The sequence below is a fragment of the Pogona vitticeps genome, chromosome 4 (genome assembly GCF_051106095.1).
Source record: "Pogona vitticeps strain Pit_001003342236 chromosome 4, PviZW2.1, whole genome shotgun sequence".
Taxonomy (NCBI): Eukaryota; Metazoa; Chordata; class Lepidosauria; order Squamata; family Agamidae; genus Pogona; species Pogona vitticeps.
This window is the reverse complement of record NC_135786.1, coordinates 190,200,370-190,222,609: the sequence shown is the minus strand read 5'-3', so window position 1 is coordinate 190,222,609 and position 22,240 is coordinate 190,200,370. Positions and strand designations below refer to the sequence as shown.

At 40.2% G+C, this 22,240-nt stretch overlaps 1 protein-coding gene across 1 annotated transcript in view; it reads right to left on the bottom strand.

Moving 5' to 3' along the window:
• The window catches only part of DSG2 (desmoglein 2), a 41,253-nt gene that overhangs the window by 4,785 nt on the left and 14,228 nt on the right, over positions 1-22,240 (bottom strand). The window contains exons 3-14 of the mRNA XM_072998886.2: positions 21,319-21,447; positions 20,403-20,564; positions 20,079-20,223; positions 17,935-18,101; positions 15,072-15,206; positions 14,781-14,966; positions 11,510-11,772; positions 9,815-9,957; positions 7,733-7,957; positions 6,113-6,340; positions 2,231-2,358; positions 867-1,262 (exon numbers count right to left, since the gene is read on the bottom strand). Of these exons, the coding sequence (XP_072854987.2) occupies positions 867-1,262; positions 2,231-2,358; positions 6,113-6,340; positions 7,733-7,957; positions 9,815-9,957; positions 11,510-11,772; positions 14,781-14,966; positions 15,072-15,206; positions 17,935-18,101; positions 20,079-20,223; positions 20,403-20,564; positions 21,319-21,447 (2,307 nt within the window). The remainder of the gene's footprint in view (positions 1-866; positions 1,263-2,230; positions 2,359-6,112; positions 6,341-7,732; positions 7,958-9,814; positions 9,958-11,509; positions 11,773-14,780; positions 14,967-15,071; positions 15,207-17,934; positions 18,102-20,078; positions 20,224-20,402; positions 20,565-21,318; positions 21,448-22,240) is intronic.

The following is a 22,240-nucleotide window of genomic DNA, read 5'->3' as shown; positions in this document are numbered from 1 at the left end:
AGATTTTTTAAGGAGAGGACCATTCCTTAACCATCAGCCTAGAATATAAGTAAAGTTACATTCATAGGCAGTACGCCTCTGGTTGACAATCACTGTATTCAAACACCATTACCTTCAAGTACTGCCTGTGAATTTCCAGTAACACATAGCTGGCCACACAGACAAAGAGAATGCTGGACTAGAAATATCTTAATTCTATCCACCAAAGTAATGTTAAGTTATTGTTCTAAACTTTTTAAAAAACATCTTTTCTCCTTTTAATTTTTATACTCAAGTGAGAGGAAAAGACAACCTATCCATTTTCAAGGTGGGACAGAAGAGGGGGAAAATTCCTCACATTTTAAGGGATGGGGCCCTTAATGAAACCATATTGGTGGGATCTACTGCTGAACTGTTAGTGAATCCTAATGTAACATCATTCCTGAACAACTATTTTCCCACAAAGCCTCCAGAATGATTCTGCAGCAGGATATAGTGCCATTTGAAGTGAGATATTATAGGAAAAATGGGAGACCATGGAACTAACATGTAGAGAGGTATGTAGGTGCTGCAGTTGAGGCGAAATAGCATTTTTTTTTAAAAAAGGGGAAGATACAGATTATGTTGGTTCTGGAAAACGACCTTTTTAAAAAAAAGTATTGAGGATTTCAATCATTTCCTCCTAAAAATCATTTGTATGGCTAGCAAATGGATCAACAGAGCTGAAATGATACTACTTGACTTCATTCTAGATTTGAGAGGAAGAGAAGACACCCCTACAAAACAGCCACAACAGTGAGGTGTGAAGAAGTATAAAGCACCACACAATCAGAAAGGGAAAGCAAATGGATTAAGATAGTGTGTTCTCAAAGAAGGCAGAATCTTACTTCATTGAAGTAATCCCTCAAGAATTCTTCATTCACGGCACCTCCCTTTTCCATGGCAAGGGTTCCTCGGGCACCCATTGTCAAGGTTCCTCCTCCTGTCATGATTCCTCCTCCTGTCATGGTTCCACCTGCTGCCGCCATGCCGCCTCCTGCTGCCATGCCTCCTGCTCTGCCTCTGTACTCCGCCCCAGAAAGAAGTGCTGCTTGCTCTTCCCACTGCCTGTCAGTTGTCTGAGTGTTGAAGTAATGCTCTTTGAACACAGAGGAAGACCCGCCCCCAGTGGCAGCGCCGCCTCCTGCTCCAAGTCCTGCTCCGGCACCCACGGCTGCTGCAGTACTCCCAACGTTTGAAGCGGAGTTGTCCAATGCTGAGGGAGCGATGAGGTTTAGAATTGCCTAGTACCAAAAGCAACAAATAAAACATAACTTGAAATGTATTTAAGGAGACATGCTGGAGTCATCAAACTTCACAAACAAGCAGCTGGTTGGCTAGGAAGCTAGCCTGATACAAGATCAGTATTTCAAGTAAGTCTTGCTGAGAGAAAAGGAAGAGCAGTTTTGCAATACACCAGAAGGAAAAGAAATATTGGAGCAAATGCCAAAAGGTGTGGCTACTTGTGTTCTTCTCAAGCTTCAGAACAGGGCTTGGAACCTGGCGGCTTCCCAAGTCAATGGAAGTATCTGTTGAGTAAGCAAAACTTCTTGGCTACACTTCCTTCTCACACACTTTAGTATTAGCTGGTCTATAAAAATCCATTTGAAAAATGTTTTGTGCAGTTTGATCATGACTATATATACCTGGAACTAGGAAGGCAATCTTAAGCCTGTCTGCTCAAATGTAAATCTCATTGATTTCAGTGTAATTTACTCCTAAGTAGTGTGTACAGGGCATCACTTGTCTCATTAATTTGAACCAGGCTTATAATCAATATACCACTTTGTAGACACATGCATAACAATGTAACACCCTGCTCCCACAACCTATACTTGTACAACCATTTAATTTAACCTTTCTTTCTAATTTTGCAAATTAACTGCACTGGTAAATTGAGACAGCCAGACACAAAACAAAAACCATGTATTATTTTTCTAAGTGCAATCCTATGAACATCTATTGAGAAATGTCCCAAAATGTTCTAACAGGGATTTACTCTCATTACACAGCTATAGGATTAAAGTAATTTAGACTGAGTAACTTAGCCCATGTCTAGGACAGACTTTTCGGGAGCACTACTGTGAAATCTAATTTGGAAATGACTCCCACTGAATTTACGGAGACTTCCTTGTCTGTAGTCAGTTAAGCAGAAAACATAAATGCCAAGTTGCCAAATGAGGGGGGAAAGCCAGAGTAAAATATAGGATACCTTGTTTTCAGGTGCTGCCCCTTCACTGTTCCAGTTACGCAACATTTCTTCACTGTTATCGGGTATTGCTGTAAAGCCTTTTCCAGTGCCTGATCCAAATCCACATGCCAGCAGCAACAGGGGCACAACTTTGAAGGAACACAGTTTATCAATGATCAACCCAAGACTCAAATACCAGGGGGGAAAAGTTTCAAAAATATTTGCATTTCTTTCTTTCTTTCTTTGAACTTTTAATTTTTATAGCAGTTAAAAAGAAATTATAAAAATAAATAAATGTCACAATATTAGCACATAACCAAAATAACTTTCTATTATCTCTTTCGCAAAACATAAAGTCTTTAACATTTTTACTTCCTTATTTTCCACCAGACATTTATTTTCTTCACAGTCTTAATAATACCTTTCTTATTTCTTATTTTATATCCATATTAACAATCTGCTTTACTTTGTTTTTACTTCTGCTGAAAGCAGTTCTGCTTCTAATGTAAGCCTAAGTCACTTGGTACAGGTTTGGAATCTTCCTTCCATTTCTCTTTAAGATAATTCTTTACTTTCCCCCACTGAGATTCATGCTCTGTTCTACTCTTTCCTTTCATTATTTGCACTTCTGAAAGCAAAGTTTATTTCTAACTAGATTAGAAAACCAGAAGCTCCGTAATCCATTCAAAATACTGAATTGTTCTAAAGAAATAATGGCCATTTAACACAAACATTGCATTCCTAGAAACAGGCTCAGTACTGATCGACACTTTTTGATAGCGCAATACCTTCTAACATGCCAAGAAGGTGAGAGGAACCAAAAGCAAGGCATAACAACTCTATGCAATTTCCTTTCTTCCAAGCATACTTTCTATAAAGTACTGGCTTTGAAAAAGTGGGATTACCCACAAAAGCTTGCATATTGTATGTTTTTTCCCAATTTTTTTTTATTAGTGGCCTAAAAAGATATTGCCTATTCTTGCATTTCTATTTTGTACTGGCCACATAGTTCTCCCCTTTTAGTTCAATGAAATGATGAGGATACCAAGAAAGAGCCACGGCCCACCCCATGAACCAACAAGCAGGCACATGGGCTCTCAACACCAGTGGAGTAGGACTGCAACTACTAGGAAATATACTTTTTACTTTAATCTGACCCCAAGTGGCTAGACCTAGTGGGTTTACTACATTATACCGCAATTCCCAGATGGAGGACTTGGGTTTTCTGCATCACCCCTGCTTCCCTAGCCAAGCAGAAGCACATCTGTTTAGAAGAAAACCCAAATGGAGAGGAGGTGTGTGTGTGTGTGTGTGTGTGTGTGTGTGTGTGTGTGTGTGTGTGTGTGTGTGTGTGTGTGTGTGTGTGTGTGTGTGTGTGTGTGTGTGTATGCGTGCATAGCCTCTGCCCCTTTGTTTCAAGAATTGGAGTATGTAATCCAACCCACAACTGCCTCAGCCATAACTTTAAAACAAAAACGTTACTGCTTCCTACCACAAGACAGATGTATCTGATGAAATTCATCTTGCCAATAACTACATTTAAGAGTAACCTCTTGGCAAACCCTATTTTGCCACGAACGTTTGGACCTTTGATACTTGCACTGAAGAAGTGGGATTTACCCACAAAGGTTGCATATTGTACAATTTTTCATTAATGGCCTATAAAAGTATCACCTATTCTTGCATTTCTATTCTATAAAGCAGGTTTCACCCAAGTAATACTATGCATATTCCATAATAGTATCATATATACACATCATAATTAGGCATAAAATTAACCGTCTTGAAAACCCTAAGCTTTCATTTCAATAACTACTGTATTTTTTGCTCCATAAGACACACTTTTCCCTTCAAAAAAAAGTGAGGTAAAAAGTCTCTGCGTCTTGTGAAGAAAATACATTGCGTTTGGTTCCCGTCTAGTGGTCAGTTTGATAATTACTCCTTTTTTACAACGTTGATCTGGAAGGATGCTGCCTCAAGCTTGCTGGGACTAGGCAAAATGGTGGTGACTTAACAGACCCCCCAGTACTGTTCTCATTAGTAGCACTGATACTACAGGGCATCCGTACCAGCAGAGAGAGAGAGAGGGGGGGAAAGAGTTCCATTGAGGATGGGAGAAGACTCATCCAGGTACCACAAATAACATAATACAGAGGAATTCCTGACTGGATTGCTGACTGGTAACATTAAGGGGCACATGAGGCACTGTTGGTGAAAAGTAGGATTTGTTTCAGTTGCTCACTGAGTGAAAGGCTTTTACTTCTTTTGAGATTTGTCATACTATTCAAAGCAACCCATTCTACTGGTATCTTAAACCTGAATTTTTGATACTTTACACTGATGTATTGCACCTTGGGGTGTCTACTTCACTCCCCTAATGGTGAACATAATTTAAAATGTGTTATATAAAGTAATGGATTTCCTCACGTGGGACCACTCTGCCTATAGAGATACCATACAACTTTATTACACTAGAGTGGTGCCCCGCATAGCGAGCACCTCGGTTGACGACGAATCCGCATAGCGATGTGGATTTTGCAATCGCAAAAGCGAGCACATTGCAATGTTTTTAATGGGCAAACATCGCATTGCGATAATCGGTAAGCTTTTCGCTTACCGATTTCCGCATTGTGATGTTTTTTAAACGGCTAATTGGCGGTTCCAAAATGGCCCCCGGAAAAAAATGGCCCCCGCAGTGTTTTCGCGCCCTTTCCTCACTTATCGGGCAGCGAAAATGGCGGCCGGATGGAGGATTTCCGCATAGCGGTGAGTTTTTTCCCCATAGGAACGCATTAAACGTGTTTTAATGCGTTCCTATGGTTTTTTTTGTCCTGCATAGCAACGAATCCGGATAGCGATGATTTTTTTGGAATGGATTATCATCGCTATGTGGGGCACCACTGTATTTGGTTCAGAATATTTTTCCCTGTTTTCCTCCTCTAAAAATTAGCAGCGTCTTATGCTGAGGTGCATCTTATGGAGCGAAAAATACCGTAAATAGACAGGAGATATTTTGGTGCTCAAGGCTTGAAAGTATGCTGCCAAATATGCAATGACAAAATATTCTTAAATCTAATTAGCTCCACCTAGAGTGCACTCATTTAATAAATTGACCTTATAAGTGTTGAGTTGTCAATTGAGCCAACAGATCAACATCTGAATTTAAGCCTTCTAAGTGACAGGCACACCAATGTTTAGCAGTCAAAGGACAGGCTTTTAGTGCCTTATATGGCCCCTTGTTTCTTCTCTTCTTTAGTGGAAGCAGAATTGTGTCAGATATGCAAATACAGGAAAACAATCTGCACATAATCTGCAAACTTCAGTTCTTTTGGGGACAATATTTTGATGACTTTTTCACATGCACAGCATGTACAGTCCTGATCCTATCTTATTACTCCCAGTTCAGAGAGATTCCTGGCTGCCCACCTGACTTTTCTGTCAAGGTGCTAGATTGTGTTTTGCTGAATAAGAACACTGACAGGAGGCAATGAGAGCCCATGCTTTAAGAAGATAAGAACCAAAGAAAAATATAATGTTTTATCTGCTGATCCTTATGTTTTCTCCTGCATCATCTGCAAAAAGTCTGGGAAGGGAAGTACTCTTAGATCATCTTCATTTCAGTGGGAGAGAATTCAGAAGGGACCTGGCTATGGTTCGATCAGTGCCCAGTGGCTATTTCTTAAACAAAGTGTAACATGGCCAAGTGCAACAGAAAGAACAGTTGTGTTGGAGCCTTATGCAATGCAAATCATCTATTATCAAAAGTTACTGTTTTGGACCAGAATCCCCAGTGATGCCATGCTTGCTGGGGAATTCCATTAGCCATAGCCAAACAGCCCCAACCCCCACTTTTCCAAGCTCTGCTTGCGGTCCTTAGAGGGGGAGGGAAGACAAGTTACTTACGCAGTAGCAACAACAATGCCAGGATAATCAGTGCAATTGCTGCAGGCCCTAGCATAACGGTGGAGCTCACAAGTTTTCCTTGGCAACCAGCACCATCTACACATTCACAGACTTCTAGTTTCAGGACCTGCCGATCAGGACATGCCAAGCCTTGGTTGTCTTTCACTATGACTGGAATTTCATATATGCCCGGCTTCACATCTTGTGGTACGAGCTGTGCTCTGTTTCCTTCACAGGAAAATAAAAGATGACAAGAGTAAAGCAGTACAATACAAGGGGCCAAAAGCAGACATACAGTTTTAGTCCACAAGAATGATCAGGGCAACGTTGTTTATGTTATCAATTTGATTTTCCAATGAACCAAGTCATATTAAGAGGTAAAGGTTTTAAGTTATGTGGTTGTTATGAAACATTTGAAAATGGCGTATTTATTAATATGCAAATGATATTTTCAATAGACTAGGGAATACAACCTGACCATATTCTGAATAAATTTTCTCAGCTACATAGCGGCTGAAATCAATTGCAAGTTGCAACTAGAATAGACCCATTGAATCAAATGAACTTGCAGAGAAGATGACTCACCAAATCCTCACAGATTCAATGGGCCTGCTCTAGTTGCAACCTATTACTAGACTTTAGTCATTAAGTGTAGTGTAGTTTTAGGATACCCTCCACATTTGGTTATCTCAATCACATATCAAACACTATTTACATCTGGTGCCCCCAATGGGTTGAAACACTATCCTAAGCCTTTTTAGCCATCCCTTAAACTATCCCACTTTGTGGTTGCAATGGACTCTGACTTCAGAAATCCAGGTTCAAGTCTCCAATAAGCTATGAAGCTTACTGGTGTGGTCTTGGGACACTCGTTTTTTTTCTTAACTTACCCTAGATACAGTAACTTCAAGACCAACTTTCCGGTTAGTGTTTGGAGGAGAGACAGACTCCTATTATACCAGCCTTTCATTAATAACCCACCATTGGGACAAGTATGATGTGTGAAGATACGGGCGATACCTTTCTTGACTATAGCTCTCTTGCTGTGGAATGTCTTCCCTGCTGAGAGGCCGAACGGCCACCAACATTGCCTTTATTTTGCCACCCAATTATAACCTGGTTGTCCACCCAAGCATTTGGCATCTAATGAGATCCTGGCTTGGTTTCCAGTCCTTCAGTTTGCTGGTTTTTGTTTTGTCTGAGCTCTTAACTTGTTTCACAAGGTTTTTAATAAAGAGGAGAAGAAGAGTAAAGTATGCCCAGATATAAATATGAAGGATAAATGCATAACCAATGAATAAATCCTTCTGTTGATGTATGCTTGCAAAAAGGGGGGGTTGTGTAAGTCTTGGTGGCAAGCTGTGAGCTGCAGATTGTGTTCCTGAACACATGCCTGATTGTGTGAGTGTCATATTATGTCCTTTGATGACAATCCTATCAGCTTTCCTTCTGTCAGACCAGACAGGCACCTGGTTAGGCTGGTTTAGAAAGTTCCTACAGAGCTCTTATCTGCCAAAAATTGAAGCTGCCTCTGAAGTGAAAGACCAGAAATAAACTTAGGAAGAAAGAGGAGGTGCTATTCCAGACTCTGAAAAATGTGCCACACTAACAATTACTTACCATTCACCTGGCCAATCATCCATTTGCCTGACATCCTTTCAGGCTCATCAAGAATGAAAGTGAAAGGACCACCATTTGGATGAGCATCTCGATCTTCAGCAGTGATGTTAATGAACTTGGCATCAGTACAAACACTCATGTCCCGATTCACTAGAGTTGGACAGTTATCATTATGATCCTCCACTCGAATAACAATGGTACCTGTAGCTGTCTGTGAAGGAACATCTGCAAAATATCCAAGGTATGACATTTCAGCACAAGAGAGTACAACTATTTTAGCACAAGAGAGTACAACTTTTTCCCCCTGTTGAAACATTTATTTACCTTCTTGGGTAGACAGAAGGTTTTCATCTGAATGTAGTGTTTTCTTGCTGGATGTTTGCAACCTACAGTCAGAATTAATATTAAAGGTGCTCCATCCTCATGAACACGTTGCTTTGGTGGTGGTACAGACTGTTGCTACACTATTACTCTTCTTCAAGAATGGGCAAAAAGCAGCTCTCTAGAAGTCTTTGGGCTACAATTACTAGCATTCCCCATCACTGGCCACAAGGTCTATAGCCCAGGGGAGCTGAAGTTCAATAACAGGTGGAGGGCTCCATTTTGCTCACCTCTGCTTTAACCATTTGGGCTTTGTGTACCTCAAATGGTGTATCAGTGAGAGCTAATTAAAGTTACTGTTTACAACTGACAATGTTGTATTTGTGGTGGCCATGCTGACTGGGGGGGACTCTGGATACCATAGTCCAGAAGAGCAACTTCTCCAAGCCCTGACTACATCTCTTCAATGCCAGTGATGCATCCTACAGAAATAAATGGACATGGTCTATACTAGACATTTTACCAAGAAGGGCCAGTGACCCTGGTAGTAAAGATACCCAGAAGCACAAACCCTCCCTCTCTGGAGGTCTCACTTGTGCTATGGATAGGAAAAGTAAGAAACAATGCAACACGCCTACTTTTTAGTACCTTCATCATATTAGAATTGAACTAAAAGAAGACCCTGCCTTTTCCCTCAAGCACTATTTATTTATTTATTATTTGTTAAATTAACATATTCATATGCTTTCTATCTTGAATAATTTGATTACTGATGTTTATAACATTGTTATTTTTATAATGTTCTATTATACACGTTGGAAGCCGCCCAGAGTAATCAACTGACTAGATGGGCGGGGTATAAATGCAATAAATAGATAGATAAAATAGAGCAGTAGTTCCTGTCCTTGGGTCCCCATGTGTTCTTGGACTAAAACTTCCAGAAACCTGCACCACTGTGCTGCTCAGGATATCTGGGAGTTGTAGTCCAAGAACATTTGGGGACCCAAGGTTGAGAATCAGTGTCTTAAAAGATCCAAGGTAGCTTACAGTATTAAAAGAACAAAGTTAAAAGCAAAATAATAAATAATTACAATATAAAAAAAATAACAAATATCATAGTAGAACTCATAATAAGAATGTTTCAGAATTTGAGGGAGACAAGCCAACTGATTCCAATCACAAGTGACAGCTGGCTAAAACAAGTCACGTGCCTCCTTCAATACTAACAAGTATTATTTGGCATACGCTGTTATGAACTGCAATACATTAACAATTTCAAGAGTTGCCATTGGCCTAAAAATGCTCAAGAATCTTCTAGCACCTCAAAGATGAAAAAGTTTTATTTGGCATAAGCTTCCATGACCTGCAGCCTGATTCATCAGGTGGTGCCATAAGACTGCTTAGCCAGCTAGCCTATTGCTAGTCACTATTGACTCAATGGGTTTATATAAGTGTTGACTTACCATTCAGCCATTGAGTCACTGGATTAGCATAGATCAGCAACTGGATACTGGCCTTAGTTATTTTTCCTGCAACAGACCTACACAGCTACCCCTTCAGAAAATGAGTTGTTTATAACCGTTGCCAGTATTTGTTTACTGGTCTTTGCTGCCCGGCTAATGAACATACTGCCTAGATGTTGATACCACTCCCTAAAACTAGCTTGGGGTCTTAACAATGAGCAAATACATGCCAGGCATGAATGCAATGCTGGCAAATGTCTATAAAGGAAAAAAAAGGCAAATGGCATCCTTCACTTACCATTACTTATGGCCAAAATGGTTGCAGTGTAAGTACCATTGACAACATATCGCGATTCATAGTCAGGCACTTTTACCAGCTTGATTTCAGCTGTTTTTGAGTCTATTATGAACCAGTTTCCAGGATCTTGATTTTTTGCATACCTGTGTAAGTTTTAAGTGTATGTTAGAATATTCATGATAACCAATACAGAAAAGACACTTTGATTCAGAATTACAGAAGCCTAGCTATTTATTTTATTTATATGTTTATTTATATTAGTTATATGCTATCTTTCCCCCCAAAGGGGACCCAGGGTGCTTACAAAATCTAAAACTATATGACAATTAATAGTTCTAAAATGCCATATAAATACCATGGTAAAAACCAATTAAACATATATCAAAATTTAAACCAAGATGAAAAACAATTTAAAATATTTTAAACACTTTAAATTTTCTCAGTTTAATAAACAAAACATTCCTGATATACTTATTGCTTAAAAATCTGCCTGAAGAGGAAGGTCTTTGCCTGATAATGCACATTTCAAAGCCTGGGAGCAACCACTGAGAAGGCCCTCTCTCATCTGAGATGTGTGTTAACACTCTATAAGAGAAGAGTTCATGCATCCTTTTTTGAAGACATTAGGCAAAGCTCTTGAAGTCATCTGGAAGATCCACATTGTCATGTGTTTTCAAAGTAAATGGGGTGTTCTGCTTATATAGTGCCCCATAGCGATTAAGGCACTATCTAGGCAGTTTATAATTTAATTATCCAGGCTACACATTGCCCCACACCCAGCAAGCTGTGTACTCATTTTACTGACCTCAGAAGCATGGAAGGCTGAATCAGCCTTGAGCCCACTACATGGGATTGAACTCAGGTTGCGAACTGAGTCTTAGCTGCAGTACTGCAGTTCAAACACTGTGCCATGAGGCTCTTATAAAGTAAGACGGTTAAGTCATGTCTGTGAATTCTTCACCATACATATCATAAAGGGTTCATGTGACTGGACAGGGGCTGTATAGCCCTTTTACGTACATAAATAATTACATATTCTAGTTACTGCAGTTTCGGAGTAGAGTGGCACTGCAATCCAGAGGTACGAAAAACAAAGCACTGGCATGATCAAGCCACTACAGTGATGCCTTGCAAGATGAAAATAATTCGTTCTGCAATTTGTTTCATCTTGCGAAAATTTCGTCTTGCGAAGTGTGGTTTCCCATAGGAATGCATTGAACTTTAATTAATGTGTTCCTATTTGTCTTGCAAAGCATGGTCATAGAAAAATTTGTCTTGTGAGTCACAAAAAAATGCAAAACACTTTCGTCTTGTGAGTTTTTTGTTGTGTGAGGCATTCATCTTATGAGGCATCACTGTAATTACATCCAATCCCAAGCTGCATCCCATGTGCACCAAGTTTTTTTAGCACAGAAAAAAGGCAACCATAGGGAATCATGACAAATTCATGCATAATTATGGGTGTTGTGGGAAAAGTGGAACTGAGAAGATTCTTTCTGTCTTACATGACTCTCCACTGAACTGAATCAAGATGCATAAATGGGAGTACTTCATGCTGTCAGTGCATAGGTAAACTATGGAGTCAGCTAATATAAGCTACTGTGGTAATGCCCATCCCCATTCCTAGACAGTTTTAAAGAGGATTATAAAAATCATGGAAGAAAAAGAGCCCAAAGGAATGTTACAGAAACTTGCCTGATGTTTTCTGCTATTTTTCCAGTGTCTTCATCATAAGCTTGATAACGTCCAATAATCTGGTTCACTTTCATTGTTTCACTTCCGTTAATCACCATTGCTTGAGGCTTAAACACAGGGCCTTCCCTCACATTTTCCACACTGATTTTAACTGGAATTGGGTTTGCTTTGTAGCCCTGAGTAATAATTGATTGGTGATATGCTGCTTTGTTAGAAACAACAATATTCAAGTCAATGTTCTTCAATTCTTCATAATTAATTTGCTGCAGAGAGAATAGCAAAGTTCAGAATATGAATTTCAATATGTCTATCGTTAACTTCCAAACTGAAGAATGGCTAAATACTCAGTGAAAGACCTTCCTTGTTAAACAGGGCAAGAACTAATCCAGACAAATCCATGACTTGACTCTCCTAGCAGAGGGCTTTACTCTGCCTTTGTATTGACTACACCTGGGAACCAGTGACTCTCCAGATCAGTATTTCCCAACCTTGAGTTCCCAGAAATTCTTGGATTAAAACTCTCAATAGCCTTCACCATTAGCTGTGATGGACAGGATTTCTGGTAATTGTAGTCCAAAAATATCTGGGGATGCAAGGTTGGACTCCATCACTCCTACTCCACCTAGTCAAAGGTGAGGAATCATGGGAATGGCACTTCATCAACATCTGGAATGCAACAGCTGTACCTTATCTCTGCCCTAGTAATGGGACATCAGTTGCAATGGGCACTCCCAAGCCAACTACACCAGAGCACAGGTTGCTGTGCTCTGAAGATGCCGGCTACAGAGACGGGAGAAACGTCAGGAAGAACAACCTTCAGAACATGGCCAAAGAGCCCGAAAAACCCAGAACAACCAACAACCAGGACATCAGTTGTTTTGGTTGTATGTTCACTTTATTATAAAAAGTGTTTAATCTGTTTATCTTCTGTTTTGTATGCTTTCAAATATCCTTGACATTGCATCTCTTGTTTGTCTAGATCTTGGACACTAAAAGGAACTGTGCAAGAGCCTTTTATGTTTCCGACCAGATTGTTCACAATTGCCATGGAAGACCAACAAGGATCTTGTAAGTGCGTTCTCTTCTTCTACACAAAACATTCAATTCTCTGCCCTTAGGCAGTGATCAAGTTCCTCCTCTATTCAATACAGTAGTGCCCCGCATTGCGACGTTAATCTGTTCCAGGATTAATGTCGCTATCCGGAAACATCACTATCTGAAGCGAAAAACCTCATAGGAACGCATTAAACTCTGTTTAATGCGTTCCTATGGGGGGAAAACTCACCGGTAAGCGAAGATTCCCCATTCGGCCGCAATTTTTGCTGCCTCGGTAAGTGAGGGCAGGGCGCGGAAATGCTGTGGGAGGCCATTTTGTGGATGCGGTGGCCATTTTGGAACTGCCGATCAGCTGTTCTAAAAACATTGCAATGCGATAATCGGTACGCGAAACGCTTACCAATCATCGCAATGCAATGTTTAGCCTATCTAAACATTGCAATGCGATCGTAAAAATGATCGCAAAAGCCGCATCGCTATGCGGATTTGTCATTAAACGATGCGCTCGTTAAGCGAGGCACCACTGTATAACATCAAAGGTTGCCATAGCAGGCGCTATCTCACGCATCAAACTTAGTTTAATGCATTCGTATGGGGCCCTAAACTCACCGTTCAGCGAAGATCCTCCATAGCGCCGCCATTTTCGCACCCTTGGTAAGCGAGGGCAGGGCGCGAAAATGGTTGTGGTGGCCATTTTGGGCATCCAGCGGTCATTTTGGAACTGCCAAACAGCTGTTAAAAAAACATCGCAATGCGACGATCAGTAAGCGAAACGCTTACTGATCGTCGCAATGCGATGTTTAGCCTATCTAAACATTGCAATGCGGTCGCTTTTGCAATCGCAAATGCGAAGTCGCTATGCGGATTTGTCGTTAAACGGTGCGCTCGTTAAGCGAGGCACCACTGTATTTGCTTAAAGCAGTGTTTTCTACTAGCTGCATGTCCGTCCCTAGCTTGCAGCTCTAGCCGCGACCAACATCACAATAAGCACCAGGGCCTGATTTCGTTATGGGGACCCTTAGTTTCCACTCTGCAGTTTGATGCTTTACAGTGTAGCTGCAGAAAAGGATATAATAAGAGTGGACCAAACTACGAGTGGCATATTCAGATAGTGGGGGAAAATAATGAATTGCTGAGGCAGAAGAGATTTTTCTTCACTAATACAACTATTATTTTGATGCTGATTTTTACAGTTTCCACTCTGCAGTTTGATGCTTTACAGTGTAGCTGCAGAAAAGGATATAATAAGAGTGGACCAAACTACGAGTGGCATATTCAGATAGTGGGGGAAATAAAACTGCTGGCTCTGCACTCTTCAGACAAGACAGCTTTCTTAGGTGAAATACAGTCTGCCAGGCTGTTCCTTTGCATGCATAGATCTGTAGCAATTTCAGCTCAAGTCAGCAATGAGTCATAATGATGAGAAACAGACTCTGCGGAAAGCAGGTTTCTTAATAGGTGTCATATATTTATGGGCGCTTTTGTAAGACAGAAGCACGTAAATGGAAAAAGACTCTATATACCTCTAACACTACCTGTTTTCAGCTATGGATTCATTCCTCACATAGTGTGAATGTGCTTAGGTTGGTGGGCAGAGCCTGGCCCCTCCAAGGCATTCATTTGACATAAGGAATGGAAGTCTGAAAATCTGAACTATACAATCCTCTGCAGACAGGGTAAATGCAATGTTGGTCTACCACATTCATTTTTGTGCTTGAAATAGTGTGGATTTACAGCAAACATGTATGTATGCTTGAATGGGCCTTAATGAACTGATGAAGAGCCGAAGTCCCATTTCTTCCTGACAGCTGGAAGTCCAAAATGCTGTACTAGATAGTCTTTTCATCTGATTCAGCACATGTTTTCCTTTGTTTTCCAATGTTGCAGTGGGGATGGGTAGGAAGGTTAGCCCTGTGGAGGTTGGTGACTGCAATTCTGTGAGGGCTATGAATGTACTCCGGGTTTTGGTCTGACCTCTGCAGGACCTGACCAAGGTGCTGATCCTATTTTAGGGATAGGGTTCAGTATGTTGCATGGCTCCTATAAAATTCTGACTAAAATTCTGACTAAAGAGCTGTAATATAAAGCAGAAGCTAAGATTTCCTGCAGTAATTTCCCCCAGGAAGTAGTGCTGTTCTGTAGAAGAATGTTGTTCCACTTTTAAGAGCCCTACCATGTCAGGGTGTCCCACATGTCTCCAGAAGAAATCACTAACCTTAACCAGTGTCAAAATGCCTTCATTGGTTTGCGAATCCGTTTCTATATGGAAATATCCACCTTCATTTCCAGACACAATTTCAAACTGCGCCAACCAGTTATCGCTGAACTCCTCATCCCTGTCAAAGGCTTTCATCCGCATAATTTCCATATTTGCTACGTTTTCCTTAACACTCCCTTCATACTGCAAACAAAGAGGGCTTTGTTAACATCTTTTCCATTTCACCCAAGGGAAAAAAAGAGGAAAATTCTTGGAAAAATATGCAACTTTTTGGGGAAAATTACATACCATGGGTTTCTCAAGAACAGGAATATTATCATTGACATCCAAAATCTTGATCTCTACAGTAGTCTGTTGACCATTGCCATTGGAACCGCCATCTTGGTCTTTTGCTTCCACAACTAAGGTGTAACTACTCTGCAACTGCAGGATATTCAGATGGTGATATTTAAGCAAATAAAGTATAACAACATTGTGTAAATTAGAGGCTTCAAGCCGCCCTATAAGTTCAAAGGAAATACAATGTCAAACCTTAAGCTTTTCAGACTTGGGCAGTGACCACTTCAGACACTATTTCTCCTCCTCTGGCAGGGAGACCCATCCTAACTGCCTAGCTCATGGGAAGGGTCTAGTGAGAGGCATACCCTATTTCCGTGAAAATAACACCTATCATGAAAATAAGCCCTAGTATGATTTTTCAGGATGCTCATAATATAAGCCCTACCCCAAATAAGCCCCAGTTAAGTCAAACACCACCCTCCACCATTGTGCTGCATTGTGCAGCAACCAGAAGAAGATGACATGACTGTAAAATAAAACATCTCCTGACAATAAGCCCTAATGCAAAGATGAACATGATAAAGGACAAAAATGGTAGGGACCTCACAGAAGCAGAAGACATCAATAAGAGGTGGCAAGAATACATAGAGAAATTGTATCAGAAAGATCTGGATGTCCCGGACAACCCAGATAGTGTGATTGCTGACCTAGAGCCAGACATCCTGGAGAGTGAAGTCAAGTGGGCCTTAGAAAGCCTGGCTAACAACAGGGCCAGTGGAGGTGATGGCATTCCAGTTGAACTATTTAAAATCTTAAAAGATGACGCTGTTAAAGTGCCAAAGAATGCTCCAACTACTGTACAATTGCACTTATTTCACACGCTAGCAAGGTTATGCTCAAAATCCTCCAAGGTAGGTTTCAGCAGTATGTGGACCGAGAACTCCCAGAAGTACAAGCTGGATTTTGAAGGGGCAGAGGAACTAGAGAACAAATTGTTAACATGCGCTGGATTATGGAGAAAACCAGAGAGTTCCAGAAAAATATCTACTTCTGCTTCATTGACTATGCAAAAGCCTTTGACTGTGTGGATCACAGCAAACTATGGCAAGCCCTTAAAGAAATGGGAGTGCCTGACCACTTTATCTATCTCCTGAGAAACCTATATGTGGGACAGGAAGCAACAGTTAGAACTGGATATGGAACAACTGATTGGTTCAAAATTGGGAAAGGAGTACGACAAGGCTGTATATTGTCCCCCAGCTTATTCAACTTATATGCAGAATACATCATGCGGAAGGCTGGACTGGAGGAATCCCAAGCCGGAATTAAGATTGCCGGAAGAAATACCAACAACCTCCGATATGCAGATGACACCACTCTGATGGCAGAAAGTGAGGAGGAATTATAGAACCTTGTAATGAGGGTGAAAGAGGAGAGTGCAAAAAACGGTCTGAAACTCAACATCAAAAAAATGAAGATCATGGCCACTGGTCCCATCACCTCCTGGGAAATAGAAGGGGAAGATATGGAGGCAGTGACAGATTTTATTTTCCTGGGCTCCATGATCACTGCAGAAGGAGACAGCAGCCACGAAATTAAAAGACGCCTACTTCTTGGGAGGAAAGCGTTGACAAATCTTGACAGCATCTTAAAAAGCAGAGACATCACCTTGCCAACAAAAGTCTGAATAGTCAAAGCTATGGTTTTTCCTGTCGTGATGTATGGAAGTGAGAGCTGGATCATAAAGAAAGCAGACCGCCGAAGAATTGATGCCTTTGAATTGTGGTGCTGGAGGAGACTCTTGAGAATCCCCTGGACTGCAAGGAGAACAAACCTATCAGTTCTGCAGGAAATCAACCCTGAGTGCTCACTGGAAGGACAGATCCTGAAGCTGAGGCTCCAATACTTTGGCCATCTAATGAGAAGAAAAGACTCCCTGGAAAAGACCCTATTGTTGGGAAAGTGTGATGGCAAGAGGAGAAGGGGACGACCGAGGATGAGATGGCTGGACAGTGTCTGCGAAGCAACCAACATGAATTTGACAGAACTCCGGGAGGCAGTAGAAGATAGGAGGGCCTGGCGTGCTCTGGTCCATGGGGTTACGAAGAGTTGGACATGACTGAATGACTAAACAACAACATGAAAGCTAAAATAAACACACAAAGCAATGATCAGACACCACCTAGGAACTAGCAGAGGTTCTGGAGCATAGGCTTTACATTACCAGCTTTAGATACTAGGCTAATGTTAAATCAGCTTTCAGTATTGACTGTATGTTTCTGCCAATAACTACTTACCGTCCCTTTATGTATATTTTGTTTTTAATCATTTTTTGGCTGTTGACTGCTACCACAGCGTTTCTTATACTCTTATTAGCTGTTTTTGTTAGTCATTATGAGTATGTTTCATCACAGAAATGCAGCATATAATATTTCTTTTAAAAATCAGAACCAGAATAAAGTCACAGATACTTTGGGTTGGATCCATATTGGTACTTAGCAGAGTCCTACTTGGACTGGAAGAAAGGGGTGGGGAGGCAGACCTCACAACTCCTCCTTCCTCAAGCAACCCCATGCACCTCTTGGAGAGCTGTGGAAGGCTGAAGCCATATGGAAGGCAAAAGAGGGAGCAGTCAGAGGAAGAAGGGGGGTGAGCAAGATTATCTGCCCTTTCCCTTCCATCACTTCTGGTTCTTGATGCTTCATGTGTGTGATTGGAAAGACTCCTTCCAGTCACAGAATGTCCATTCTGAATCCAGTCCAAGTGGGGTGGAGATGGTTACCACAATTAAATTCTATAAATCAGAACCTAGATAATGCAAGGCAAATTGGTTGTAAAAGACCAAGAGACAAAGAACAGAAAGAAAGAATACCTCTCGGTCAAGCTGAAATCTTGCTGTCCGAACTTCACCTGTTGCTCTGTTGATTGTAAATGCCTCAGGCTGACTAGGATCCTGTGAAACAATCTTGAAGGCAATTTGGGCATTCTTAGTATCTGGATCATCAGCATCAGTTGCAGTTATCTTCATTACAATAGTATCTAAGAATTCGAACAAAGCAATGTTACAGAATGCTGCTAGGTAAATGATACTGAACGTAAGGTTTCCAGGTGCTTTGAATTATTCACTTTTAAATTTAATATGGCACATTAAAAATGCAGTCTGAAATCCTGTTCGTGCAACTATACCCACAGACAGCTCATCACATTACCAGTAAGTAGAAATTTTTGGAATTCAAACATAGCTGCCCTTTGGCTCCTGTGCAATCCCTTTCATTGTCAGGAAGCCACAGGACCCAGAAAGATGGGGCCAGGGGAGAATGCCTAATTACTGAAAATTGAAGTCACCAGGATGATGCTAAAATCAGTAGTGATTTGGGCCAATTAAAAACTTCCCATTCCATGGCTCCCATAGCTTTCAAACAATGAAAAGGATTACATGGGATCTGTGCGAGCCGCAGGTCAGAAGTAGAAAGTGTTTGATTTCTAGAAATCACTGCCTGGGGCTTATGTCATCAATTTTCTGCAGGCTTAGTTGTGTCAACAGGATCACAGCCATGTTATGGAAGCATGGATATTTGGTCAAAAATGCAAAAAAAAAAAAAAAAAAAAAAAAAAAAAAAATTAAATCACAGAGATAAAATCTCTGGTGTCAAATTTTCGTTCTTGTTATTTTTTAAATGGAATTATAGATATCCCTTTGGACCGGACAGCAAGAATGATGTATCATAGACTATGCCACAAACAGTATTACAATGTGTGTGTTTATGCAATGTGTGTGTTTATGCATGTATGTTTATTTGGTGTATAAAATAATATGTTTCTTGTAGTTTAACTGATACAGTCATACTGGATTGTATAATCTGGTTCAGTTCACAAACAATTCATAGTAAGCAGATACAGTAACATTTCAGAGAAACCCAACCCTGTTCCTACCTGTGGTGAGCAAGGGAACTTTCAAGAAAAAAGTTCCCCCAGTTGAAACCTGCAATTATGTAATTCAAAATTCTTTCCTCTGATTCTGCATAATGACTATACAACAATGGGGACAACACAGGGGTTGTTTGTTTGTTTAAATTAAAATGTATGAAGAAAAAATAACAACTTACAATTTAAAAAAAGGCACGAGGAAAGAGGAAAAGTGTAAGCCAACCACTCTCTCCTTTCTCTACCATGAGAGTTTCTAGAAAATATCCTATAATACAGAAGTGGGTGAAGTACAACCAGTGGGCTGTATGCAGCTACTCAAGAGCTCACTGACATAAGACTGATTTTTTTAAAAACGACTTCTACTCCCAGAAATATCTAATAAAAGAACTTTTTGTATTACAGATGCTCAGACTCATCCAGATGCCCCAGCAAGAACCGGACATGGCCAACTAGACACTTCTAATGTCATTTCCCCCCTAATTTTGCAGCCATTTCTGACTAGGCATAGTCATTCTTTTTTGTTGTTGTTTTTGGAGGTGGGGCTAATTTCAGAATTCCCCATTCTCGGAGTTCTGTCTGCTAAACACTTAAATTGTGCTCACCTGAAGGAAGGCTGAACAGGAGGCCTTACATGGGCCCAGGGTAAGCTGAGCTCAGGCCTAGTTTCCTGTTGTAAAAGGAAGCTGACCGTGCTGCTTGCTGAGAGTTCTAACTATTTCTGCGACTGATTCATGCTGTGGCAAATTCTGGTGCTGCAATTTTGGCTCCCAGGCCTGTCAATATCCCCCTTGATATAATGGAGCACAGCTTTTAATGTTTGCACATCTTGTGCCTAATGATGCTGTACTGCATTTTCTAATATTCCCTCCCCTCCCAACAAACCCACTGAAAATCAAATATCTGTATGTTTGCAAATCCATAAAAATTCACTGACAACAGTGAAATAGACACATGTTTAAATAAGTGCACAATTTCAACAATAATCAGGGCTACAAGGGGCATAGGAGAGAGGATAGTAATGACAAAATAACAACATAATATATAAGTTTATGTAGAGTCAGACTGAAAATATAAAATTGTAGGACTTACTGGGTGCACTCAGTTCTTCAACAGAACCTGCAAAAACTTGCTGTGAAAACACTGGGCTATTGTCATTTACATCCAAAACTTTAATTCGAAGGTCTAATGGTTTTTCCAAGTTTACACCATTTTGATCCAATGCATAGGCTCTCAGCTGCAAGAACATTAACAAACAAAGTTAAGCAACAGGGATGTAAAAGTGGCCACAACATGTTACTTAATTTTTTCCCATCAATTAGAGAAGAAAATTCAGCTGCAGGAACAGTCAACATTTAACAATTGACCCCAACCTTTATTTCTAATGGGAGAAAGGAGCCCAATCGCTTCACTCACATGCAACATTGGTGTTTCCTCTCGATCCACTATCCCAGTTATGTTTATCGCTCCAGTTTTTCCATTGATCACAAATAACTGATAGGGTGGTTCTGTAACTCCTTGGCCAGAAATGGTGTAAGTAATAACTAATCCTGGTTCACCTTCACGATCAGATCGTATCTACAAGAGAAGAGGGCAAAATCTGGGGAATTAAACCTAAATGAAAAATAATACAAAAAACCAAGACAAATTTGTGTGCATGTCCACCTCTCTCGGGTAGTTATTACGTTACTGTGTAAAGCAGAATGTTTTGTATACCCCAGCATTACATGATATGCGGAAGAACTCTAATTTGAAGAATAAAAGTTTTACAGGGAAAAATGGGTTTCGAGCAGAGGATTGAAGGAAAAGAGAGAGATGATACTGTGTTGGTACTGTGATAGGAAGCTCACTGCTATCCTGTCACAGTACCAACACAGATAAAGTGTGGAGTTCATGAAGAGGGCAGGAGGCCTTAAGGAGGCAGAATGGGAGGAACAAAGATTATAGATAAGAGGAAAGTACAACCAGGAAAGGTTTCAAAGTAAACCCAAGAGGGTTGTACAGCACCATCCCCATTGGAATATGTCAGAACAGAACCGTTTTGATTATAGTTAGATTGAAGATCTAACATTTGAGTCTGTAATCTGAGCTCCAATGTAGAAATGTGGCACGGTAAATGTCACCTCGACTTAAGTACTGTTGTCTCAGCTAAAAATGCTTTAGTGGTGCTATCTGTCAAGAGGCATCTTTAGAAAAGGAAGACTAATTCACATCTGGCACTTCAACAAGAAACAAAAGGAAAAAAAACAGGAAAAAAAAAGACATTGTGGCACCTTAAAGACTAAATGCTGTATTTTAATGTAAGCATTTGTGGAACATTGTCCTGACTTACTCGAGCAATTGGATTCCTGTTGGAATTGTCACGCTCTTCCCAGATGTTTGCTGGTGGGACAATCCACTCTCGTTTTTGTCTCATCCGGTTGTTTGTATTGAATAGCTGGTCATTCCTGCCACCAAGAATCTGACAGAAAAACAGGTCTCAATTGGGCATCCAGTGTTAAAATTTGGATATATATATATATATATATATATATATATATATATATATATATATATATATATATATATATATAAACTCTTCTTGACAATATTGTAATTAGCAAACTATTTTAAACATACATTTAAATGTACAATGCTATTCTTCATTACTGATACCTTCTCTGAATTATTTATTTCATTTTCACTAGGCTAAACGCTATTTTACTTTTGGGGGAGCAGAAGCAGTGATGGAGTTGTCACAGTTGTCAGTTGTGGATTTCTTGCATCTGCAAGGGGCTGGACTCTTAAGGGGCTTATTTCAGAAGAAACTTGCAGTGCAGTTACTTGCATGTTCACTCAAGCAGATACAGAAGCCGGTCTGCATCATGACCTTTAACAGTACAAGTAGAAAGATGCTAGATAGGATTATAAGAAAATGTGTGCTAACAGAGTTGACCAAATTGTCTTCAATAGGCACCTGAAATATGGAGGACCCCTTGCAGCTACACTATCCTATTTATGTTCTTTGTCAACAGACATATAATAATAAAATAATATTAGTTTTAGCCTATAAACTTCAAATGAATAACAATCATCTATAGTTTTCCAAAGCACCCAAAGAGTTTTATATGCATTCTCTAAAGTATACAAAAGTGATATGTATCTATAACAATCTTGTTTCCCTAAGTTACCACTATATATTCATTTGAACTCTGTAGATATCCTCTGTATCTTTCATACAATACATTATAATAAAAAATATGTATGTACGACAG